Genomic DNA, 27,317 nt, shown 5'->3' with positions numbered 1-27,317 from the left:
CCGTGAGATCGTGACCTGAGCTGAAGTCGGAGGCTTAACCGACTGAGCCACCCAGGCGCCCCAAGATCTAAAGTTTTCCACCTGAGAGGCGCATGGGTGGGTCAGTCAGTTAAGCCTCCAACTTCGGCTTAAGTCATGATCTCATGGCTCAAGGGTTCGAGCCCCGTGTCATGCTCTGTGCTGACAGCTCAGCACCCAACTCTCTCTCTCTCTCTCTCTCTCTCTGTCTCTCAAAAATAAACATTAAAAGTTAAAAAAATCATTAAAAGTTTTCCACTTGATTCGAATATACAGGAAAGTTTAAAGACCAGTATTTCTTGCACCTCCAAGACATGAAATGGAAGATTTGTTTAGATGTGTTGTATTATTAATGTTCTTTTGTATGATGTTAGAGTTTGGGATATAGGTTCTCAGTTTGATAACTTTACCTTTAAAGAAATATGGTCAATTTTCCGCCATTTCTTTCCTCCTTGCTCACTTGTTTAGTTTTAAATCACTAAAATTTTATCAATTCTGAAGTGTTAGACTTTTTCATCTTTAATATTTTTAAAATCCGGATGAGTTTTTAAATTGATGCAAATGGAACTAGACATCCACGAGGTAGTAGTAAATTGTGACATGCAGAAGTATATCCCTTTATAGAAGACACCTATTTGCATTGCTAATACTATAAATTGTTGAATGAGAGCTTTAATTGTTGCTTTTAAAGTGTCTTCAAATAACTAACACTGGAGTGAATCCTTGAAATAGTCTGTTGTATTTACAATTTATTGTGAGCATTCATTCATTCATTTATCCATTCAGATAAGTGCCAGGAAGCAAGTTAGGTGAAAGTATGACTTTGAAAGCTAGGAAAGGTCACAGAACAGGTCATAGAATTTTCTAACCTGAGGGAAACTGGAATAAACTCTTATGTCATGAAGAACTGTCATTCAGGAGCAAATATAGAAACTTCCAACTGACTTTCAGAATGTGTTTCATTTCTAACAATAATCCAGGTAGGAAAAATGAAAGTAGAAGGCAATGGAATGCAGACAAAATCCTGGTATTATTTTGTGCGTCTTAAAATTTTGAAAGTTCTAGAGATAAGGAAAATAAATGTGATGCTGTATATACCCGTTATTGGCTCAGTGACTTGGAAGAATTTAGACTTTTTTTTTTAATTTAAGTTTATTTATTTTGAGAAAGAGCACAAGTTGGGGAGGGTCAGAGAAGTAGAGACAGAATCCCAAGCAGGCTTCGCAACATCAGTGCAGAGCCTGATACGGGGCTTGAACTAACGAACCGTGAGACCATGACCTGAGCTGAGATCAAGAGTCAGACCCTTAACCAACTTGCACCATCCAGGTGCCCTGGAAGAATTTAGACTCTTAATGAAAAGAAGACTTAGGGATTTTAAGAGTTTTTCATTTTATGTCAAGGCAGATGAAGTAATTTTTCTCTGCAGTTAGCTGACAAAATCAATACTAGTAAAATTTGGTCAGCAATTTAAGATGTTCTAATAGTGATATTAGGAATATTTAGTTGGTTTAAATTTTGGATGTTTTATAAATTTAGACAATTAGTTGTGTTTGTGTGTTGTCTGTAGAATTCCTCTTCATAATCTGTTATACTGAAATCTGTAAAAGGGTTAAATCTGATTGAATAATGGTCATATTTGTGAGCTTAATCTCACTAATTTAAAAAATGCTTTTATGAGGAAGAGGACTTTGAGATAAGTGAGACTAGAAAGCTGAAAGCCCTTTCTGGCCCTTAATGTGATACTAAAAAGTTGATTAAAGATCACAGGACATTGAATATGCTAGTACTATAATGCTCTCCAGACCTTTTTTGAAGATTACTTAGGGAACTTCAGGTAGAGGTTTTGGTTTTGACTTGGTCTTGTCATGATTTAATCATTGTAGACTGATATTTTATTTTATTTTTTTAAATTTTTTTTAACGTTTATTGATTTTTGAGACAGAGAGCATGAACAGGGATGGGTCAGAGAGACAGAGGGAGACACAGAATATGAAACAGGCTCCAGGCTCTGAGCTGTCAGCACAGAGCCCGATGTGGGGCTCGAACCCACGAACTGCGAGATCATGACCTGAGCTGAAGTTGGACACTTAACCGACTGAGCCACCCAGGCGCCCCTAGACTGATATTTTAGAAAAGGTCTTTTCTTTGCATTATTATATAGGTGGGAGATCTGGTGTTTCATTTAAATGATTGTTTCCTGTGCTTCAGAATACTTAATGGTTCTTTAAATCAGGCAGATTTTGGGAAGGTGAATACAAAGGATTGGGGTTTAAATAGAAAAACATATAAACTAGATCTAAAAAGTAAAAATACATAAACTAGATCTAAAAAGTAACCATATCATCCTAGTTTTTATTTTGTAATAGTCCATGTCTATAAAATTTTTTGCTTCAGTATAAACTCTTCTAATTTTCTAACAAGGTAGACTTAAAAGTAATATTTTGGTATATTTTAAAGCTGATGCCTCCTACTCAGTTACTCGCCAAGGAACCTGGCTAACAAGTTTTGAGACTGATATAAGCATTCCATTAAATGGCCAAGGGCAGGCCACCCCACAATGTCCCGCTTTGGTATATTGATTATTTTGAATAAAAGTTGCTTAAGAGACTAGGCACAAGGACACTTGGACCACACCATCTATGCCCCTGAAAGGAGGAAATAAATCATGCAAAAAGGCACCCTCTCTATAACACAAGGTGAAGACACAGCCTATCACCAGAGATAGGAAATTTAGAGCCAAAGCCAAGAAAGCTATACAAACAACCCTTGTTACTTGTTACTAATTTACTATCCCAGCCCAAATTCAGTTTAGAATTCTTTACTAATTGAAGCTCCCACAGTTTTCTTTATCCTGTTAATTCCTCACAGATTGTCTATAAAGTAAAAAAAACCAAAAAACACAAAAACCTGCCCATTTTTTAGGTCTCAGTTGCATTATTGGGCCTCTCTGCACATGTAAAAAAACCTTTTTGTTCCCCCCTCTTGTTAATCTGTCTAATACCAATTAAATTCATAGACTAGCTGGAAGAACCTTGATGGATAGAATAAAATTTAAATTCCTCCCCTACAGTTGGCATGTTTGGCAGGATCAACTTCCACTAGAGAATTGCTGTGAAGAGTCTGCAGTTTTGAAATATTGGGACATCTGATCTACAACCAGCAGAAGGTAAGATTTTTTACCATGTTAGCCTCCCAGATTTGGCAGTAAGCATCTGCCAAATCTAGTGGAGTGAGAGTAATGAGAATCTTTTTTTTTTTCCTTTAGATTAGCAGGAAAAAATAATGTGGAACTAAGTCATTGGGCTTATTAGCAAGTCTTGGTAAAAATGTGGGTGAGTACTCTCGGCTTTAGTGATCCGTTTCCTCCCAGAGATGGTCTTGGTTTTCCTTTGTCTCTTTTGTGTCATTTGTTATGAAAACGAATCATAGGGCAGAAAGCAGGCACAGGCTCTAGAAGCCTGCTGTTTGAGCCAACCTCACAGAATGATGAATTAATGGTTCTTATCAGACTGCTGTCTGTTTAGATAAACTTTGCTGTGGGTTAATGGGCACATGAGGGAAAGGCTGTTGCCAGAGGAAATCTTGGAAGCCAAAGCTTCAGAATGGATGGGCATGGGTTGAGCACTTAAAAGCTGTTAGAGTGCTCACCACCGAACTCAGGGACTCCCCTATGTTAGGAAAGTTGGTCACAGAACAGGTTAGATTGACAGTTAGCATCTGCCAAACACCACACAATCCACAACGGCACGGCACATCCCTCCTGGGTATTTGGCTCTGAGAGACCCAACACCAAGCTAAAGCTTAGAAAGACCAGACGAGATTTTTCCTTTTATCCTGTCATATGTCCTAAGAGCTTGACTTTGTGGTCAGTAAGAATATTCTCTCTGGTCTTCGCTGCCTGGATGGTACTTACTGGGGGCACCTTGGTGGCCAAATAGACCTGGGTTCTGATATGTGCAGTTACAAGCAGCACTTTGTACTTTTTACAAGAACTTTGGCTGTGCCAGTTCTCAAGGGGAGTTTCTCATAAAACGTCCTGGTCCATAAGGTCCTGAGCCTTTGTCGTCTTGTCCTTCGTTGCTTGTTAGTGTTGGAAAATTCCATTGTAGTTGTGCCTGCCTGGTGTCACAGATTAGCAGATCTATTCATTTTTGTGGGAGACCAGCAACACCATTTTCACTACAGCATCCTTACTGCCTGTGCAACAAAGTCCTTTGCTTAATTAGATAATTTTGGGCAGTAAACTTTTGTATGACAGGGGTTGCATCATCTATGCCCTGTCTAGGGACACATCTTGCACCTTTGATTAAGCCATAAAAGGTCTTATTGTTTTGAGCTGCTACTGAAATTAATAAGATCCTACTTGTCAGTGTCCAGAAGAGAGATCCTTTGAATTGGCTGAATTTGAAAGAAAAAAATTATTTATGGAGAGTTCTTGATTATCTGATTAGTGTAATGACTAACCTGAGGGACTCCCTGGATGAAACGAAAAAAAAAATTAGACTTAAGACATTAATGTCCAGGGGCACCTGGGTGACTCGGTTGAGTGTCCAACTTCAGCTCAGGTCATGAGCCCCCAGTTCACCAGTTCAAGCCCCACATCGGGCTCCGTGCTGACAGCTCAGAGCCTGGAGCATGCTTTGGATTCTGGGCCTCTCTCTCTCTCTCTCTCTCTCTCTCTCTCCCTCCCTCCCTCCCTCCCTCCCTCCCCCTCTCCCCCCCCAACCTCTCTCTCTCTCAAAAAAAAAAAAGACATTAATGTCCACATCCAACATAAATTCCCTTTTTTAAAATCCAGCCCCATCTGCCTGTGTTAACTTTCCCTAGAAGATTTACAGAGAACACTCTGGTCTAATCTCTAGGTTTAAAGTAGGCTACTCAGGCTAGTCGTGCAAACGCTGAAAGCTAGAAAGGGAATTCAGCAGAAGCACCTGGGACAGGCCATAGGGCTCGCTTTGCTGCAATCAGGCTCTTTCAGCTTTAGGCATTTCTGCGCAGTGACCTTTACAGATGTATCCTAGACCCCGCCATTATAAAAACTGCATGTCTCCTGAACAGCAACAGATCCTGTGAATTAAAAAGCCTTTTTTCCTCCACTTTCAGAAGATCCTACCAAATTTAGAGAAGAATTAGATTAATGGTTATTTACAACCCCACTCACAGAGACCCTGACTGGCTTCTAAGGTGAGTTCTACCACCCCATGATTATACTATGGTTATTAGTCCAGGCAGGTCCCTGGAGAAACCCTCCCTTCAGAGAGGAAACAGAAGACCAAAATTTCTCATGGCCCTCCTACAAATGAATTGGGGAAGACCAATTTTCAGGCACTAATAGAAGCCAAGGTTAAATTCTATACTCAGAAAAAAGGCTTTTGTTAAAATGCTTGATACAGATTTTACAAAGGCATAAATCTTTTGATTCCCTTTTTAGTTGAAAATCTTCCTGCTATAAAAAACTAAAACTTTAATTTAAAAGGCAGATCAGGGTGCCTGGGTGGCTCAGTCGGTTAAACGTCTGACTCTTGATTTTGGTTCAGGTCATGATCTCACGGTTCATGGGATCCAACCCCCCTTCTGGCTCTGTGCTGACAGCACGGAGCCTGCTTGGGATTCTCCGTCTCCCTCTCTCTCTGCCCCCTCCCCACTTTCTCTCCAAATAAATAAGTAAATAAAAACTTTTTAAAAAGGAAAAGGCAGGTCAATCCATAGATATTTAGGCTATAATTCATTTGTTTGAGGGACTTGGAAACAACAGTCTTTGTCTTACAAATTGCTACAAAACCAGAACTGGAACTCTAGAAACTATTCAGGCCCACCCTGGTTTTTTTTTTTTAGGTTTTAAATTTTAATTCTAGTATAGTTAAAATACAATATAGGGATTCAACAATTCTACACATTACTCAGTGCTCATCATGGTAAGTGAACTCTGATCCCCTTCACCTATTTCACCCATCTGCCAACCCACCTTCTCTCCCGTAACCATTATTGTTCTTAGTTCTCTATAGTTAAGTGTCTGTTTCTTGGTTTGTCTCTTTTTTTTCTTCTTTGCTCATCTGTTTATTTCCTGAATTCCATATATGAGTGAAATCATATGGTATTTGTCTATGATTTCTCTTAGCATTATACCCTCTAGCTTCATCCATATCATTGCAAATGGCAAGAATTCATCCTTTATTACTAAATGATATTGCTATGTGTGTGTACTACCTCTTCTTTATCCATTCATCTTCCATGTGTTGGCTATTGTAAATAATGCTGCTATAAACATAGGGGTGCGTGTACTCTTTTGAATTAGTGTTTTTATATTTATGGGGTAAATACCCAGCAGTGCAATTACTGGATCATAGAGTAGTTCTATTTTTAACTTGCTGGAGAAACACCATAGTGTTTTCCAAAGTGGGTATACCAGTTTGCATTCCCACTAACGGTGCACAAGGGTTTTTTTTTTCTCCACAACTTCTCCAACACTTGTTTCTTGTGTTTTTTATTTTAGCCATTCTGACAGGTGTGAGGTGATATCTCATTGTAGTTTTGATTTGTATTTCCCTGATGATGAGTGATGTTGAGCATCTTTTCATGTATCTGTTGGCCATCTGGATGTCTTTTTAGAGAAATGTCTGTTCATGTCTTCTGCCCGGTTTTAATTGGATTATTTGTTTTTGGGGTGTTGAGTTGTATCGGTTCTTTATATATTTTGGATACTAACCCTTTATCAGATATGTCATTTGCAAGTATCTTTTCCCATTCAACAGTTTGTCTTTTAGTCTTGTTGCTTATTTCCTTTGCTGTGCAGAATCTTTTTATTTTGATGTAGTCCCAATAGTTTATTTTTGCTTTTATTTCACCGGAGATAGAATTTTAAAAAGGGAAAAGAGGCTTTTTTGAAATAAAAACTGCTAAAAAGGCTGTTATGCTGAGACTCTGGCACCTGTGATAAGAAGCCAACATATCTCAGGGTGCCTAGGTAGCTCCATCGGTTAAGCGTCCAACTCTTGATTTCTGCTCAGGTCCGGATCTCGCAGTTGGTGAGATAGAGCCCGTGTCTGGCTCTGCGCTGGCAGCTCCGAACGTGCTTAGGATTCTCTCTATGCACCTCCCCTGCTTGCTCATGTTCTCTGGCTCTCTCTCATAAATAAATAAAATTATTTTTTTAAATGTTGTGAAAGGTTTATAGCAAAAGAAGCTTTGGAAAGGAATTTTATTTGTGTCCAGTACTGGCTAAGATTAAAATAAATTTCCTTAAGGATGTGTTTTATCAAAAGTACACTGTTGCAAAATTAGAATTTGGTTTTTCTCTGTTGAAAACAGGGGCGCGTGGGTGGCTCAGTAAGTTTGGCTCAGGTCATGATCTTGTGGTTCGTGAGTTTGAGCCTGGTGTCAGTCTCTGTGCTGACAGCTCTGAGCCTGGAGACTGCTTCAGCTTCTGTGTCTCCCTCTCTCTAACCCTCCCCCTCCTTGCACTCTCTCTCTCTCAAAAATAAACATTAAAAATAAAAAAAAAAAATTTAAAAAGGAAAACCTTTTCTTAAGTTACTGATTTGCTTTTTATAAAATTTGTATACAAAGTTTTCCTTTACTTTTAATGTAATCTGCCTAGAAAAACAAAGATTCTATGTTTTGTCTCTGTTGGGTCTTTGATTATCAAAAAACCCAAGTCTCGTCTTACTATTAAAAGAGCTAAGCTTTACTCACAACTATATAACCTTCTGCACTTGCCTTTGAAATCTTTTATCACTTTGGTTAAACAGACAAGTATGGTTTCAGAATGTTCTGTGAGCCTATTTAATCAAATGTTCAAACCTTCTGCTATTTTTTGAGAAATTTGCCAGGATTAAAGTCTAAAATGAAGTCTTTTGACCACAACCTTTTTTTTTTTTTTCCTTAACATTTATTTAGTTTTGAGAGAGCATGAGCATGAGTGAGGGGAGGGGCAGAGAGAGGGAGAGACAATCCGAAGCAGGCTTCAGGCTCTGAGCTGTGCCTCGAACTCACGAACTGTGAGATCATGACCTGAGCCTGTCTGACACTTAACTGACTGAACCAGGTAGGTGCCCCTCTTTTGACCACAATCTAACTGAAATATTCCAGAGGGCCCACGGAACATTTCAGAAGATCTGTTCTCCATATAAAAAAGTAAGTATTAAGCTAATTGGGCTTATTTATCATGTTCAGTTACATTGGAAGAATTGTCAAAGAAGTGATACTAAACCCTCTTAGATTATATGTGTGTAGATATGTTATTAAAATGTTTTCAAAGTTGAATGAAATCTTATATGTGCTAGTATGTTATTATCTTGATGTGTTAGTTGTCACAGCAATGACCAAATTTATTCATCAAATGCATTACAATTCATTCTAATCATGGCCATTTTTTTTCAACATTTTTTTTAATGTTTTTATTTTTTGAGAGAGAATGAGAAGGGGAGAGGTGGAGAGGGAGGGAGACAGTGGATCCAAAGCAGGATCTGCACTGACAGCACAGAGTCTGATGTGGGGCTCAAACTCACAAACCATGAGATCATGACCTGAGCTGAAGTCAGACACTTACCAGACTGAGCCACCCAGGCACCCCTCATTGTGGCCATTTTTAAATCTTTTCTCATATACAAACAATTCTACTTTTACTTAGATGCTTTTACAAAAGCTTCCTGCAGATGGGTTTCATCTTCAGTGAGACTTGTGGAAACAATTCTGAGTACAGGTTTCTGATGACCTTAAGATTATAAAACTGAACTGGGTAAGAATTTCTGGAACTAGTGGAAAAATTGGATTCAAGCAGCAGAAGAAATAATAACATGAGCCTGAATGAACTGAAGAGGAAGATTATAATTTCTATGACATTTTTATTAGAACCATTAGTGATTTTTTTTTAATGTTTTGGGTTTTTTTTTTCAAATTTAAGGGAAGTTTTTCTCTTACACTATGACTTACAGCAATTTGATAAATGTTTCAATTTGTTCACAAAGGTATATTTTATCTTTTTTCCCCCTACCTGATTGTTCCAGAGTTCTTAAACTCTCAGTGAGTATTCTTACATTTTCATAATAATTTTTATTTCCATAAGTTCAGTAAAATTCTGTTCTCCTTGTAACAGGACACGATTGGAAACATTGGTTGTATTACCAAGGTTTTCACTGAAATGTCATATTTGAGGGAGACATGCATAGACTCAGACATGACCAGAACAGCTTTAAGGTTGACTGTATGGAATAAAGCTCCTTAGAAAAAGCTGGATACAGGTTTCCCAAGCAGTCTAAGTGAGTAAAGAAGGTCACTTCGTTGCAGGTGCAAGAACCTCAGGATTCTTTGGGGACCTCAAGAAGAGAGGACTTAACCCCAAACGATAGGTATTACAGGCGAGGTCTGATGGCAAATATTTGGCTTGGCTTCTGGGCCTTCAAAGGCTGTTAAAAGTCCAGTCAGAGATTCCTTACAAAAAGTTTAAGCAAAGCAGATTTAAAAGAGCCTGTATGATCCATCACTATTCTTGCTGTACTTCTGTAAATAATCAAGCCAAGTTTATTGAAACTATATTCATTCTGCAAATAAATTAGCCTTACTCTGGTAAAAATAAGGGTGAATATAGAGGGAAGAATTTTATTTCACTAACACACCTTTATGTAAATTAGATTCTAATACAGTTCATTATAAACTGGACTAGATCCTGATTCCTTTTAGTTTCCTCTAGTGCCTGGCCACTGCCCTTCAAATGAGCGAATGAATGTCTTCTTTTTCCCATCCTTTTAACTTGGAATCATTTGAGAATTAAAACTTCTTTTTCTTGAAGCCCTGCCAGCTGAATAGCAGATCACCATAACAGCTCATATATAATCTTCATGCCTGTTGTTCTATGGGCCACTCAAAACCATCACCAGAAACATGCAAACTACAAAGAAAATCTGTCACATTGCCAGACCGCCCTAAAAGCATCTATCTGAAGATGCTTTGAGCCTACATCTAGAAATCCTCTTGACTAGCTACTCTCAGAACTCAGAAATGGGTTCACAATTTGGTTCAATCGTTAACCATTATTTTTCTTTTATTTCCATAAAAGTTCCTCTTATTACATGATTATTTGAACCATAGGCTTAACGTTGAGAAGACACCTGTGTTCTGAAATGAGTTTAAGTTGGTTGACCTATTGTCAGTATTAAGACACTGATTCAACAAGAAGGAATAGTCTACCAGCTCAACTTGTAATGTGTGAAACTTCCAGGGAAGCTTCGGTGGGAGGAACTGTAGGAGCCAAGGGCAGGCCGCCCCAAAATGTCCTACTGTGGTATATTATTTTAAGTAAAAATTACTTAAGACCATGCAGGAGAGACACTGGGATCCCCTTCTGTCTTCCTGAAAGCAGGAAATAAACTCCCCCATGTGAAAAGGAAATAAATACCCTTCCTGTATCCCAAGGTAAAGAGACATCCTTATCAGAGATAGGAAATTTAGAGCAAAGAAGTCTGTACAGAAAACGTTTGTTACTTGTTACTGACTACCGGAACCCAAATTGTTTAGAATTCCTTATTAATTGGGGTGCCTGGGTGACTCAGTCGGTTAAGTGTCCTACTTCAGCTCAGGTCATGATCTCATGGTTCGTGAGTTCAAGCCCTGCATCTGGCTCTGTATTGACCACTCGGAGCCTGGAGCCTGCTTCAGATTCTGTGTCTCCCTCTCTCTCTGCCCCTCCCCTGCTCACACTCTAACAGTAAAAAAAAAAAAAAAAAAAAAGAATTCCTTAGCAACTGAAACTCCCAAAGTTTTCTTTGTCCTGTCAGGTCCTTATAGATTTATACTCTGTCTTCAAAGTATAAAAATTGACTGCCTTCATTTCTTTAGGTCTCAAGTGCATTATTGAGCCTCTCTGCACATGTAGTAAAACTGTTTTATTTTCCTCCTGTTTATCTTCCCCTTTAATTCTTAGACCAGCTGGAAGAACCTTGATGGGTAGAAGAAAATTTAAATTCTCCCCCTACAAAGGATAGGAATTTTGAGAGGCAAGTGATGGCTACGTTTCCTGGATCACTTCTTCCTGCCTTGGGGAGGTACTCCACTGAATTTGATTACGGTACATATTATATTTACTTTTATAAATTAATTTAGGCCAACACTGGGGTGCAAATTGTCATTATAGATGAAAATTGTACATATTTGATAGAATTTCAGTTACATCACTATTCCATTTAATACATTTGCAGACACTCCACTTTATCCATGAAACACTTTATTTATAAAATTTGAATTAAGCAATATTAAGAGTTCATTTAATTCAGTTTAGCACAAATTTTGCTTATGGATACAAATCTCTATAAACACACACTGAACACATTTTATATAGAAAAGTACATATCAAAAAAAGAATACTTGCTTGAAATGATAAAAAAAATTAAAGTTTGTTCTAAACTGGTATTATTTTCCCTGCAATTTGCTTTCATTGAACTATATTATATTTTTTATATACTAAGTGGAAGGAATTTAGCAACAGAAAATAGTTGGCTTTGCTATGTTCAAAGTAATGAGAAATACAGCTTTAAAGGTAAGACCATCAATTTTTGTTTTGCTAAATACTTATTGATCCAATTACAGTATATACCAGTTGATTCTTCTTTTACATTTTAGGGCTGAAACCCTGAGAAAACTGTGGAGTAAACTGTTTAGCGCTGAGCAGAGTTCAGTATGCCTGTGTTCCCAGAATTAACAAAATAAACCAAACCAATCGAAAAACAAAAACCCCAGCATCTTTTAATTGTTAAGTATTATAATTGCAGGCTTTCTAAAAAATATTAGAATACTTTATACCTTACCTATTTTGCCAGAATAGTGATTTACACTATTTAATAGAGTCATTTTGTTTAGAATTTGGTATAAGCAGACCTTTTTTCTTTTCAGAAATTATTGAGCTCTGTTGGTGCCACAGCTGAACCTTCTTCAGTTCCAGAGGCTTCTTCTGGTGTCTGCAGCTCTTGACAGTGGTACTTCACTTTAAGTGGTTTGCCAGGGTACCAGACCAAGTGAATACGACAAGGAATGATTTCCTGGAAAATAAGAGTTCTAAAGTACTATGATCTGCAAAAATTTCTGGCAAAAGCATTTCTGTATCATAGGAGTGCTGACAATACTGACTCCATCTTTGACCCTCCGTCTTGCTCATGTCTGTGCACTGACCTCCCTCAGGAACATGTTCCCGGCCCCTTGGAGGCAATATGCCCTGCCCCAAGTGCAGGAAGGCTTGTCTTGATCTCCCCTAATGTTTTGGTAACTAGCAGAGCTTGCCTAGTGCCCATGCCCCCAACCCTGATGGTACCACGAGGTCTGTGAAAATATTAGACCACTGACCTCACCACAGTGACCTCTGCACATCCCCTTGCTCTATAAAATCTGTGCACTAACAGTCCAGACTTTGCAGAGAACAGCTGCGCAGCGCCTCGGTCATCACCTGCCGATCCTCCTGTCAGTAAGTCACCCTGACTAAAACTCCGTGTAAACTGGGTGCAGCTGCCTGCCGTGTTTTTGGGTCTCCAAGTGCCTTCTCAGTTTGTACGATACTTTACTGTTTCCCTCCTCTACCTTCTAACCTACATACAATTCTATGTTTTACCTGTGTTGAGAATTCATGGAGTAGAACGGTATAATCAAAATCAATTGCATCGTCATTTGTTTTCTAGAGAAAGAAAAAGAGAATTAGTGTAATAAACGGGATAGATTTATATTAGCTCAGAGTTTGGAGGGCTTCTATCATTATAAATTCTTGTTTGGACGAGTGCCTTGAATCTCCTGCTGCCTCTTCAATCCTAGCCTCAGCTCCTTTAGTAGTAGCCTGCAGGCAAATATGAAAGCCAGGGTTCCTTACTGTTTTGTCACCAAGTTAGATGCAAATCTAGTTGACTGTCTTACTATCACTTGTTCTAATATGTATGGCTAAGTCCTATGGGAGTAGGGAGAATCTTTGGACAGCCTTTGGAGTCTAAATACTGTAGATGCACCTGCATTTGTATGTCAACACCAATATGCCAGACACCTGGACAAGGGGCAGGGCAGGTGGCATTCTAAAATGCCACCATGGACCAAGTTCTGTGCTAAAAACTTTATACATTCGTCATGTAATTCTCTGTCTTGTAAGAATATGTACTATGAGCCTGGCTTTACAGGGGAAGTAACTTGAGGTTACAGCTGGTAAGTGAAAAATGGGGATTTGAACCCTGATTTACAATTTTCCTTTTAATTTAAATTCAGGTTAGTTAACATATAGTGTAATAATGGTTTCAGGAGTAGAGTTGAGTGACTCATCACTTACATAAAACACCCAGTGCTCATCCCAACAGGTCCCCTTCTGAATGCCCATCACCCATTCATCCCACCCCACCCCCTTTCCCCTCCAGCAACCCACATTCCTTACGCACTGCTTCTAAAAGCTGTATGCTGGATATTTATAGGTAGGCAGGCAGACTATTTATGTATTTGTATAGTTTAAAAATTGGTTTTACTTATAAACTTGAAGGATTTTCTCAAGCCAATACCTTTTTATTCTGTTTTGGAAAATAGTAATCCGAAGAAAATCCTAGCAGTGTCTAGAGTTAAGGCAAATCCTGAAACGATGAGTTTCCAACTTAATTTTATAAACTCTATTGCTAAATACACAGTGTTACATATTTTTTAATACAAAAGTTTGGATTATTATAATGCTTTTAAACCCTGTACCATTTAATTAAGACCTTCCTCAATAACATTATTAAACCTTTACAGTTTTGGTTTTATAGATTCTGCCTCCTCCAGGAGGAAGCACTCTTACCTCAAGCCCAAAAGCAGGGCTTATTAAAAAAACCAGAGAACGGGACACTGCACATCCCAGCCTGCCAAAGTATTCCCGGGTTGGGCTGCCCCGCCAAGGCAAGCTCTGCCGAGAAGTAGTTATTTTTAATGTTATTCAGATATAATCTCCTTGGCTTCTATTCAAATTATCACAAATGCCAAAGCCTTATAATCCAAATTGATGATTTCCTGTCACATTTTCCAGTAATTCAGCACTTTCATCTTCCTAGAGGCCAACTGGAAGTGTTTTGTTTGTTCCCTCTTCCTTACTCGTGATCTCCACCACAACCAGTGTGGTTTTAGTTGAGTCAGTAGGCTTATATTATTAGTATATGCTATCCAAAGTAGACTTCTTAGTCGAATAAATAAGGTAGATAACAAGGTTTCTATAATGCACCCTTGGCTAGCGGGGGCCTCTAGGTAGGGGAAGGCCTTGGGCTGACTGCTAGTGTGTGGAATAGTTTGGGGTGCTGATAGTGATTGGTATGGACAGATAAGGGTTAGAACAATGCTCACTTTTCCTTTTCTCAATTCATAAAGGTTAAGCGTGTAGGGAAAGTCCTCATCTGTTTTGTTTTCCTAGCCACCAAATACCTCCCTTGCCCTTGGCACGGTCCTTATGGCATTAGGAATAACATCCGCTCTTGATTTCCAAAGTAGTAACTGTGCCAGTCAGATGGGTCTTACTTCGTATCTGTATTTTAGTCATTACCCTCTTCTTTCAGGCCTTGTTCATTTGGAACTGTGAGTTTGTAAGCCTGCACTTCCTTACACTGTTGCATTAAAAGGAGACTTTAACCCTGAGTGTAAAGGTAATAATTCCCACCCTTTAAAAAGCTTTTGAAAAACTATAATCTCTATACTGTGCTAAACCACAGGGCACCTGCAGTCACTTCCTGCCTCTGTGTTGTCTTGGCTTTATCAGCCCCCCCACCTTCCTGTAGCTCGTCTCCTAGAACAGTATATAGATCTGATCTCAGTGACTTTTTAGACACTGTTTCTTGTTTTGCTTGTTGCTGCGTTGCTGCTTTTGTGCATTGCTTCTTTTGCTGAGAGATCATGAGAATCCTTAGTGGCTACCAAATAGCAAAATCTGAAAATCTATGTGGATATGTGCATACTTTTCTTTAAGGAAACTGACAAAACAGGAAAGAGTATCCAGTGGAAAAAAGAAAGTGTCTTCAGCACATGGTGCTGGGAGAACTGGACAGCAACATGCAGAAGAATGAAACTAGACCACTTTCTTACACCATACCAAACTCAAAATGGATGAAAGACCTATGAGACAGGAAACCATCAAAACTCTAGAGTTCTCGAGAAAGCAGGCAACAACCTCTTTGACCTCAGCCACAGCAATTTCTTGCTCGACACACCTCCAAAGGCAAGGGAATTAAAAGCAAAAATGAACTATTGGGACCTCATCAGGATAAAGGGCTTCTGCACAGCAAAGGAAAACAATCAATAAAACTAAAAGATAACCGATGGAATGGGAAAATATTTGCAAATGACATATCTAAATGTGTATCAACTTTGAAATCAAATTTACCAAGTGATTCAGTGATTTAGATTTTTGTTAATTTCAAAGACTTCAGTAAATTTGTTAATCCTCACTTAATAGGTCCTAAGAGATGAAGTCATCTGCCTTGGGTGGCACAGCAAGCCAGTAACATTACTCAATTATTAGTTGTCTAAAACCAAAATCCCACAGGGTTTAAAAAAAAAAAAAAAAAAGCTAAATTTCCTAAGTGATGGTTCTCCCTCTGCATTTAAAAAAAATTTTTTTTAATGTTTTTAATTTATTTTTGAAGGAGAGACAGAGACAGAGCATGAGTGGGGTAGGAGCAGAGAGAGAGGGAGACACAGAATTCGAAGCAGGCTCCAGGCTCTAAACTGTCAGCACAGAGCCCGACGTGGGGCTCGAACTCACAGACTGTGAGATCGTGACCTGAGCCGAAGACGGACGCCCAACCGACTGAGCCACCCAGGCGCCCCCTGCATTTTTGTTTCCTTAACTCTACAATTACATAGGTCCCAATTTGGGTGAGTGATATTAATGGACACATGATAGACATCAAAGGACAGCTACAAGACAGAAATGGAGCTGCTGTATCTGGCCATACTGTGTCCCAGTGGTTGTTAGTTTGGTAGTGTGTTATGTACAATGGCAAATGAAAAAGCACTGACATTAAAAGATCCTAAGGAGCGGGGAAGATGCCAGAGTGGGAGGACGGTGAGCTCCCTAATGTCATGGACACACCCAAGCAACAACCACATATGTTACAGCACACTCTGAAAACAACCTGAAGCCTGCAGAATAGAGCTTCCACAGCTGGTTGTAGAGAGGAGGCCACATCAAAAAGGCCAGCAGAGGGGCGCCTGGGAGGCTCAGTCGGTTAAGCATCTGATTTTGGCTCAGGTCATGATCTCACAGTTCGTGATTTCGAGCCCCACGTCGAGCTTGCTGCTGTCAGTGCAGAGCCTGGAGCCTGCTTCGGATTCTGTGTTTCCCTCTCTCTTGACCCCTCCCCTGCTTGTGCTGTCTTTCTCAAAGATGAATAAATAAACATTTATTTAAAAATGTTTAAAAATAAAAAAAAAAAAGACGAGCAGAGGTGGAGACACAGTTGGGAAGCAGACCTGACATGACTAAGCACAAATGACAGGGATATCACAAGCACAGAAGAGTGAAAGGATCAGACCCCACACCAGGCACCCCTGGCCCTGGGCATCCACCCTGGAAAGAGTCTCCATAACATTTACCTATGAAATAAGTGGGGCTTAACTCTGGGAAAGATGGAGGGGCCACAGGAAATAAAGTCTCTGCCCTTCAAGAGCCAAGATGCTAAATAATAAGGCCAAGACATAGCACGAAAGGAGCACTTTGCAAAGCACCTGGCATATATGTGAAAGGGATTTATTGACTGATTTTAGGACATGGGCCAAAGGGACAGGGATCTACAGAAGATTTCTCCAGGAACAAAAGTGGTGGGTGTCATTTTCTTGTCCTCCTCAGCCTAGACAGTCAGATGCTTGTGGGAGCCAGTTCTGATACTTTCCATCTACTTCGCCAGGACCACGTGCCCAACCTGGAGTTCCTTTGTAGACCCACCCAGCAGGCAATGCTGGTAAGGACCAGTGCCCCTCAAAGTGATTCCTACCCTGGGGAGGGGAGGCAGAGATAACCCTACAAACCAGCATACCCACACTTCCTGGGGCTGGGCCTCTCATCTGTGCAGGGAGAAAGCCCCCTCGCACTTTGTGTGCCTACAGTTTGTGCAATGGCTAATTGCATACAGCCATGCTGAGGGCCAGCCCTGCCCACTAGTGATCCCACAGCCACTATAGACAGGACTCTGAACGGCATGAAGAGCAAACCTTGCCCAGTGTGCCCGCAATAGGCAAAACAGGTCACTGCACCAGCTGGGCTGAGGGCCAGCCCGGATCACTGGCATGCCTACAGCAATCACATCTTGGCAAAAAACAGGTGTGCACACAGCCCACACAGGAGGACATCCCTGGAGCATGTGATTCTGAAGATGTGTTGGGGGGATTGTGCTACAGGATATCACAGAACTGCTTCTATACAAGGCCACTACGTTCAAGCCCCAAAAGACTTAGACAAAATGAGGAGACAGAGGAATATATCCTAACTATAAGACAAAAATCACAGAAAATTAAGTGACCATCAACTTAATACAGCTATATATAATGTATGTATAATATATATATATTATACATATATATGTATGTTATATATATATATATATACACACACACATATATATATAATATACATTAATACCACGGTAACCACAAATCAGAAACTTGTAATAGATACACAGAATGAAAGAGAAAGCAATTCAAGCATAATACTAAAGAAAACCATTAAACCACAGGGGAAGAGAACAAGAGCAGGAACACAGAGAACTACAAAAACAACCAGAAAACAATAAACAAAATAGCAATAAGTACATGTCCATCAATAACTACTTTAAATATAAATGCTCTAAAGGCTCCAGTCAAAAGATAGTGACTAAGTGGATAAAAAAGCAAGACCCATCTATACTCCACGTACAAGAGACTCACTTCAGACCTAAACACACAAGCAGACTGAAAGTGAAGAGATGAAAAATAATATTAAATGCAAAGGGAAGCAACGAAAAAACCAGGGTAGCAATACTTAGACAAAATAGACTTTAAAACGAAGACTGTAGCAAGACACAAAGAAGGACATGACATAATTCCACAAGAGCATATAACATTAGTAAACATCTATGCAACGAATATAGGAGCATGTAAATACATGAAGCAAATATTAGCAGACATAAAGGGAAAACACAATAATAGTAGGGAACTTTCACACCCCACTTAGGTCACTAAATGTATCATCCAGACAGAAAATCAATAAGGAAACAGGTTTTGATCAACATATTAGACCAGATGGATTTAAATTGTTGAGATTTGTTTTGTGGCCTAAAATGTGGTCTATACTAGAAAACGATTTGTGTACATCCAAATTATGTTTTTGGATGTAATATTCTGTGTACACAGAACAAAGCTCAAAGTCATTAGAAGGAAATAAAGACTAGACAGAAATAAGAAAAAAAAAAAAAATAGAAAAGATCAATGAAGCCAAGACCTGGTTCTTTGGAAAGATAAAATTCATAAACCTTTAGCCAAGCTCATTAACAAGTAGAGAAGACTCAAATAAATTAGAAATGAAAGAATAAGTGACACCACATAAATACAAAAGTTTATAAAAAAAATATTAAGAAAAATTAAATGCCAACAAATTGAACAACCTAAAAAAATGCGTAAATTCGTAGAAAAATACAATCTTCCAAAACTGAATCAGGAAGAAATAGAAATCAGAACAGACTGATAACTAGTAACAAAATTGAATCAGTTAAAAAAAAAAAAATCACCCCACAAGCAGAAGTCCAGGACCAGAAGCCTTCATAGGTGAATTCTACCAAACACTTGAAGAAGTAATACGAATTCTCCTCAAACTATTATAAAAAATAGAAGGGGAGGGACAACTAGCAAGTTAATCTGAGTCTAGAATTATCCTGATGCCAAAACCAGACACTACAAGAAAAGAAAACTATAGGTCAATATTCCTGATGAATATAGATAGAAAAATAACAAAATATCAGCAAACTGAATTCAACAATACATTACAAGGATCATTCAGGGGGAGGGGCCAAGATGAAGGAACAGCATGGAAGTTTTTTTTTTTTTTTTATGTCTGTCGTCCCTGAAATGCAGCCTGATCAACACTAACCATCTTGCACACCTAGAAAACTGATTTGAGGATTAACACAACAATCTGCCCAATCTGAACCACAGAACTTGGCAGGTACACAGCATGGAGAGGTGAACTAGGTGAGAGAGAAGCCATGGAGGGCAGGGAGCTGTTTTTGCTTGTGGAGAGAGGACGGAGATGGGGAGAGTATGGGAAAAGCTCTGCCCACACACACCCAAAAGCAGCTGGACAGAAAGTGGAAAAGTGGAAATAGCTGCAGGGACTGAACAAAAAAAGGAGAAAGGAGAGGGTCTAAATTCCATTAAGACTCTACAAACGGGGAGCACAGAGTCTGAAACTCCACAGCTTGATACCTGGTGGTGCTCTGCTCCTGGGGATTCGCCCTTCCCACCAGAGAGTGAGGTCCAAGGGGTCTTCGGGCCATACAGAGGAGAGGCAGTTCCCCTGCTGGGAGGACATTTGGTAAAGGCTGTGTGGCTACCCCAGAGGCAAAGGTCCCAGTGGACCCCAGAGAACCACCATATTCATTGGTGCTAGAAGAAGGATGTTAAAGGGAAAGCCTGGTGCCAGACATGTGTTGTGATTTTCCATAAACCCTGAAACGCTGCTGCTACAAGACCACACTAACTTTTTCTGGGGCAGACTGGCACCCAGCCACAGTCTCTGGGCATTGGCAGCAGTGCAGTCTCGTCAGTGTTCCTGGGGGTGGGCCAGCACCTGGCCATTGCTCAGTGAGACCATCCCCCAAAGGTCTGAGCGGGTCAAAGCCGCAGTCCCTTGGAAGTGAGGGTTTGGGAAACAGCCCATTTGAGATAAAACTCAGGAGAGAGGTGCTGCGTGGCAGGCTGACTGCTTGGTCACAGACAGTATAGAAGTGGGGAGTGGACGGAAGCTGGAGACAAAGGAGGGATGCCCGATTGCCAGTCATGGAGAGCACAGAGTTCCAATACTAGAGGCTGGGTAGCTGGGTGAGGCCATTTTCACTCCTCCCGCACATGCGCATACAAGCCTACACCACCACAGCAATCCACCCCAGTAAGCTGAGCAGTGCCATCTAGTGGATAATGGAGTCATTACACTAAACCCCATCCAACTTGGCCATCAGCACTCTTGACAAACACAAGTCTCTCTGCCTGCTTAGTTTATGGACTATAAAGTGCTTCATAGCTTGACTTCTACAGGAAACCTGCTGTAATTTCAATTGTATTTCATTGTTTGCTGGTCCTTTTATTCAACATTTTTTCTTATTCTTGAATACAGAAAGAAAAAATATATATTTTTATTTTCCATTTTTATTAAAAAGATATTTCTTTAATTTTTTCTACTATATGTTTTACTTTTGTAAATTTTTAAATTCTACTTTGCTTTCATCGTTTCATTTTATATTTTATTGTAGTCATTTTTAAAATTTTTCAAATGTTTTCCTTTTTTCTTTTCTTTTCTCATCTTTCCCTTTATCTCTAATCTATCAAGCTTCTTTCAACAACCAGACCAAAACACACCTAGGATCTAGTATCCTTCATTTGATTTCTTTCTGTTGTTTTTAATTTTTAATTTTTTTTACTTTATTAATTCCTTTTCTTCCTCCAAAATGATGAAACAAAGGAATTCATCCATAAGAAAGAACAGGAAGAAATGACACCCAGGGACTTAACACAGATACAAGCAAGATGTGTGAACCAGAATTTAGACTCATGATAAAAAGAATACTAGCTGGGGTTGAAAATAGATTAGAATCCCTTTTTGTGGAGGTAAAAGACATAAAAGCTAGTCAGGATGAAATAAAAAATGCTATAACTGAGCCACAATCTCTAATGGATGCCACAGTGGCAAGGATGGATGAGGCAGAGCAGTGTATCAGCAATATAGAGGACAAACTTATAGAGAATAATGAAGCAGAAAGAAAGAAGGAGACGCAAAAGAGCATGAAATAAAAATTAGAGAACTCAATGACTCATTAAAAAGGAATAACATCAGAATCATAGGGGTCCCAGAAGATGAAGAGAGAGAAAAAGGGGTAGAAAATATTTATGTGAGCAAATCATAGCAGAAAATGTTCCTAACCTGGGGAGACACAGACATCAAAATCCAGAAAGCACAGAGGAATCCCATTAGATTTAACAAAAACCAACCATCAACAAGGCATATCATAGTCAAATTCACAAAATACTCAGGCAAGGAAAGAATCATGAAAGCAGCAAGGGAAAAACAGTCCTTAACCTATAAGGGAAGACAGATCAGGTTCGCAGCAGACTTATCCACAGAAACTTGGCAGGCCAGAAAGGAGTGGCAGGATATATTCAATACGCTGAATTGGAAAAATATGCTGCCAAGAATTCTTATCCAGCAAGGCTGTCAGTCAAAACAGAAGGAGAGATAAAGAGCTTCCCAGACAAACAAAAATTGAAGGAGTTTGTGACCACTAAACCAGCACTGCAAGAAATTTTAAGGGGGACTCTCTGAGAGGAGAAAAGATGGAAAAAAAAAAAAAAAGACCAAAAGCAACAAAGACTGGAAAGGACCAGAGGATACACCATAAACTCCAACTCTACAAGCAACATAATGGCAATAAATTCTTATCTTTCAGTACATACTCTAAACATCAATGGACTAGATGCTGCAATCAAAAGACATAGGGTAACAGAATGGATAAGAAAACAAGACCCACCTACATGCTGTTTACAAGAGACCTACTTTAGACCTGAAGATACCTTCAGATTGAAAGTAAGGGGATGGAGAACCAACTATCATGCTAATGGTTGCCAAAAGAAAGCTGGAGTAGCCATCCAGCTACTTAATATCAGATGATCCAGATTTTAATATAAAGACACTAACAAGGGATAAAGAATGTCATTATATCATAATTAAGGGGTCTATCCACCAAAAAGACCTAACAGTTGTAAACATGTATGCTCCAAACATGGAGGCACCCAAATATATAAATCAGTTAATCACAAACATAAAGAAACTCATTGATAATAATACCATAATAGTAAGGGACGTCAACACCCCACTTACAGCAATGGACAGATCATCTAAACAGAAAATCAGCAAGGAAACAATGGATTTGAATGACATACTGGGCCAGATGGACTTAACAAATACATTCAAAACATTTCATCCTAAAGCATCGGAATACACATTTTTCTCCAGTGCACATGGAACGTTCTCCAGAATAGATCACATACTGGGACACAAATCAGCCCTCAACAAGTACAAAAAGATCAAGATTATATATACCATGAATATTTTCAGACCACAATGCTATGAAACTTGAAATCAACCACAAGAAAAAATTTGGAAAGATAAATACTTCGAGACTAAAGAACATCCTACTAAAGAATGAATGGGCTAACCAAGAAATTAAAGAGGAAATTAAAAAGTACATGGAAGCCAATGAAAATAACACCACAGCCCAAAACCTCTGGCACACAGCAAAGGCAGTCATAAGAGAAGTATATAGCAATCCAGGCCTTCCTAAAGAAGGAAGGTCTCAGATACACAACCGAACCTTACACCTCAAAGAACTGGAAAAAGAATAGCAAATAAAACCCCAAACCAGCAGAAGACAGGAAATAATAAAGATTAGAGTAGAAATCACTGCTATCAAAACCAAAAAAAAAAAACAAAAAACAAAAAACAGAACACATCAGTGAAACTAGGAGCTGGTTCTTTGAAAGAATTAACAAAATTGGTAAACCCCTAGCCAGTTTGATCAAAAAGAAAAAGAAAAGGACCCAAACAAATAAAATAAAGAATGAAAGAGTAGAGGGGCGCCTGGGTGGCGCAGTCGGTTAAGCGTCCGACTTCAGCCAGGTCACGATCTCACGGTCCGTGAGTTCGAGCCCCGCGTCAGGCTCTGGGCTGATGGCTCAGAGCCTGGAGCCTGTTTCTGATTCTGTGTCTCCCTCACTCTCTGCCCCTCCCCCATTCATGCTCTGTCTCTCTCTGTCCCAAAAATAAACGTTGAAAAAAAAAAAAAAAGAATGAAAGAGTAGAGATCACAACCAACACTGCAGAAATACAAACAATAATAAGAATATTGTGAGCAATTACAGGCCAATAAAATGGGCAATCTGGAAGAAATGGACAAATTCCTAGAAACATATACACTACCAAAACTGAAATAGGAAGAAACAGAAAATTTGAACAGACACATAACCAGTAAAGAAATTGAATTAGTAATCAAAAATCTCCCAAAAAACGAGTCCAGAGCTGGATGGCTTCACAGCATAATTCTATCAAACATTTAAAGAAGAGTTAATACCTATTCTCTTGAAGCTGTTCCAAAATATAGACATGGAAGGAAAACTTCCAAACTCTTTCTATGAAGCCAGCATTACCTTGATTCCAAAACCAAAGACCTCACTAGAAAGGAGAACTATAGACCAATTTCCCTGATCAACATGGATGCAAAAAATTCTCAACAAGATACTAGTCAACCAATCCAACAATACATTAAAAGAATTGTTTACCATGACCAAGTGGGATTTATACCTGGGATGCAGGATGGTTCAATTTCCTCAAAACAATCAATGTGATACATCACATCAATAAAAGAAGGACAAGAACCACATGATCCTCTCAATAGATGCAGAGAAAGCATTTGACAAAATACAGCATCTTTTCTTGATAAAAACCCTCAAGAAAGTACGGATAGAAGGGTCATACCTCGAGATCATTCAAGCCATATATGAAAGACCCACTGCTAATATCATCCTCAGTGGGGAAAAACTGAGAGCTTTCCCCCTAAAGTCAGGAGCACAACAGGGGTGTCCACTCTTACAACTGTTATTCAACATAGTGTTGGAAGTCCTAGCCTCAGCAATCAGACAACACAAAGGAATAAAAGGCATCCAAATCAGCCTGAAGGAGGTCAAACTTTCACTCTTTGCAAATGACATGATACTCTACATGGAAAATCCAAAAGATTCCTCCAAAAACTGTTAGAACTGATCCATGAATTCAGTAAAGTTGCAAGATATAAAATCAATGCACAGAAATCTGTTGCATTTCTATACACTAATAATGAAGCAACAGAAAGAGAAATCAAGGAATCGATTCCATTTACAACTGCACCAAAAACCATAAAATACCTAGGAATAAATCTACCCAGAGAGGTGAAAAATCTGTATACTGAAAACTATAGAAAGCTTATGAAAGAAACTGAAGAAAACACAAAAAAATGGAAAAATATTCCATGTTCCTGGATTGGAAGAACAAACACTGTTAAAATGTAGATACTACCCAAAGTAATCTACATACTCAATGCAATCCCTATCAAAATAACACCAGCATTCTTCACAGAGCTAGAACAAATAATCCTAAATTTTAAAAATTAATGTTTTTATTTATTTTTGAAGGAGAAAGACAGAGCATGAGTGGGGTAGGAGCAGAGAGAGAAAGAGGGAGACACAGAATTCGAAGCAGGCTCCAGGTTCTAAGCTGTCAGCACAGAGCCCGATGCAGGGCTTGAACTCATGAACTGTGAGATCATGACCTGAGCCAAAGTCGGACACTTAACCGACTGAGCCACCCAGGTGCCCCAATCCTAAAATTTGTATGGAACCAGAGAAGACCACGAATAGCCAAAGCAATCTTGAAAAAGAAAACCAAACCTGGATGCATCACATTCCCAGACTTTAAGACATATTACAAAGCTGTAATCATGAAGACATAAGATACTGGCACAAAAACAGACACTCAGATCAATGGAACAGAATAGAGAACCCAGAAATGGACCCACAAACATATGGCTAACTAATCTTTGACAAAGCAGTAAACAATATCCAGTGGAATAAAGACAGTCTCTTCAGCAAGGGATGCTGGGAAAACTGGACCACTTTCTTAACACCATACACAAAAATAAACTCAAAATGGATGAAAGACCTAAACGTAAGACAGGAAGCCATGAAAATCCTCTAGGAGAAATCAGGCAAAAACCTTTGACCTCAGCCACAGCAACTTCTTAATCAACATGTCTCCGGAGGCAAGGGAAACAAAAGTAAAAATTAACTATTGAGATCTCATCAAAATAAAAAGCTTCTGCTCAGCGAGGGAAACAATCAGCAAAACTAAAAGTTAGCAACTGACAGAATGGGAGAAGATATTTGCAAACGACATATCAGATAAAGGGTTAGTATCCAAAATCTATAAAGAATTTGACAAACTCAACACCCAAAAAAACAAATTATCCAGTGAAGAAAAGTGCAAAAGATGTGAGCAGACAATTCTCCAAAGAAGACATCCAGATGGCCAACAGACACATGAAAAAAATCCTCAACATTAATCATCATCAGGGAAATACAGATCAAAACGACAATGAGATACCACCTCACACCAGTCAGAATGGCAACATTAACTCAGGAAACAACAGATGTTGGTGAGGATGCAGAGAGAGAGGATCTCTTTTGCGCTGCTGGTGGGAATGCAAATTGGTGCAGCCACTCTGGAAAGCAGTATGGAGGTTCTCAAAAAAATAAAAATAGAACTACTCTATGACCCAACAATCATACACTAGGTATTTATCTAAAGGATACTGGTGTGCTGTTTTGAATGGGGCACATGTTCATAGCAGCTCTATCAAAGTACGGAAAGAGCCCAAATGTCGATTGATAGATGAATGGATAAAGAAAATGTGGTGTATATATACAATGGAATATTACTCAGCAATCAAAAAGAATGAAATCTTTCCATTTGCAACTACATGGATGGAACTGGAGGTTATTATGCTAAGCAAAATTAGTCAGAGAAAGACAAATATCACATGACTTCACTCATATGAGGACTGTAAGAGACAAAAAAGATGAACATAAGGGAAGGGAAGCAAAAATAATATAAAAACAGGGAGGGGGACAAAACATTAGAGACTCTTAAATATGGAGAACAGAAGGTTACTAGAGGGGTGGTGGGAGGGGGATTGGCTAAATGGGTAAGGGGCATTAAGGAATCTACTCCTGAAATCACTGTTGCACCATATGCTAATGAACTTGGATGTAAATTAAACAATATTTTTTTAAAAAAAGATCATTCATCACAATCAAGTGGGATTTATTCCAGAGATGCAAGGGTGGTTCAGTATTTTTAAATCAATGTTAACACGTTAACAAGAGGAAGGATAAAAACCATATATTATCACTCCAAAAAATGCAGAGAAGATATCTGGCAAATTCAACATCTGGTCATGATAAAAAACCTCAACAAAGTAGGCTTAGAGAGAACATACATCAACATAATAAAGGTCACATGTGAAAAACCCACAGCTAACATCATAATAGATCAGGAAGAAGAGAAGGATGTGCAGTCTCACCACTTTTATTCAGCATAAAGTCACATGAAGTCCTAGCTGCAGCAATCAGGCAAGAAAAAGAAATAGAAAGCATCCAGCTTGGTAAGGAAGAAGTAAAACTTTTGATATTTTAAGATAACCTGATACTCTATATAAAAAGACCTTACAGACTCCACCGAAAAACTATTAGAACTTAGAAACAACTTAAGTAAATTTGTAGGATACAAAATGAATATACAGAAATCTGTTGCACTTGTCTACACTAATAAGGAATTAGTAGAAAGCAAAATTAAGAAAATAATTCCACTGATGATTGCACCAAAAGAATAAAGTACATAGGAATTGATTTAAACAAGATTTCAGATATACTCTGAAATCTACAAGACATTGATGAAAGAAATTGAAGATGTAACAAATGGAAAGATACATATCTTCATGAATTGGAAGCATGAGTATCATTAAAATGTCCCTAATACCCAAAGCAATCTACAAATCCAGTGCAATCCCTATCAAAATACCAACAGTATTTTTCACAGAACTAGAATAACCTTAAATTTTATTTGAAACCACAAAGGACCCCAAATAGCCAAAGCAATCTTGAAAAAGAACAAAGATTTAAATATCTCAATTCCAGATTTCAAGATATGCTACACAGCCACAATATTCAGAACAGTATGGTATTAGCACAAATACAGACACATAGATCAATGGAACATGATAAAATGCCCAGAAATAAACCCACACTTATATGGTCAGTTAATCTACAACAAAGAAAGCAAGAATATACAATGGGAAAAAGACAGTCTTTTCAAAAAAATGAAGCTGGGAAAATGAGATAGCTACATGCAAAAGAATGAAACTTGAGCTTTTCTACACCATAAACAAAAATATATTCAAAATGGATTAAAGACCCAAAAATGTGAGACCCGAAACCATAAA

At 38.8% G+C, this 27,317-nt stretch overlaps 1 protein-coding gene across 1 annotated transcript in view; it reads right to left on the bottom strand.

Moving 5' to 3' along the window:
• Positions 1-11,222: 11,222 nt before the first annotated feature.
• The window catches only part of RARRES1 (retinoic acid receptor responder 1), a 55,370-nt gene continuing 39,275 nt past the window's right edge, over positions 11,223-27,317 (bottom strand). The window contains exons 6-7 of the mRNA XM_027061994.2: positions 12,614-12,676; positions 11,223-12,050 (exon numbers count right to left, since the gene is read on the bottom strand). Coding sequence (XP_026917795.1) covers positions 11,901-12,050; positions 12,614-12,676 — 213 coding nt within the window. The 3' untranslated portion in view covers positions 11,223-11,900. The remainder of the gene's footprint in view (positions 12,051-12,613; positions 12,677-27,317) is intronic.

This window comes from Acinonyx jubatus, chromosome C2 (assembly GCF_027475565.1).
Source record: "Acinonyx jubatus isolate Ajub_Pintada_27869175 chromosome C2, VMU_Ajub_asm_v1.0, whole genome shotgun sequence".
Lineage (NCBI taxonomy): Eukaryota > Metazoa > Chordata > Mammalia > Carnivora > Felidae > Acinonyx > Acinonyx jubatus.
Note: the sequence above shows the minus strand (reverse complement) of the source record. Positions and strands in the feature narration are given on the sequence as shown.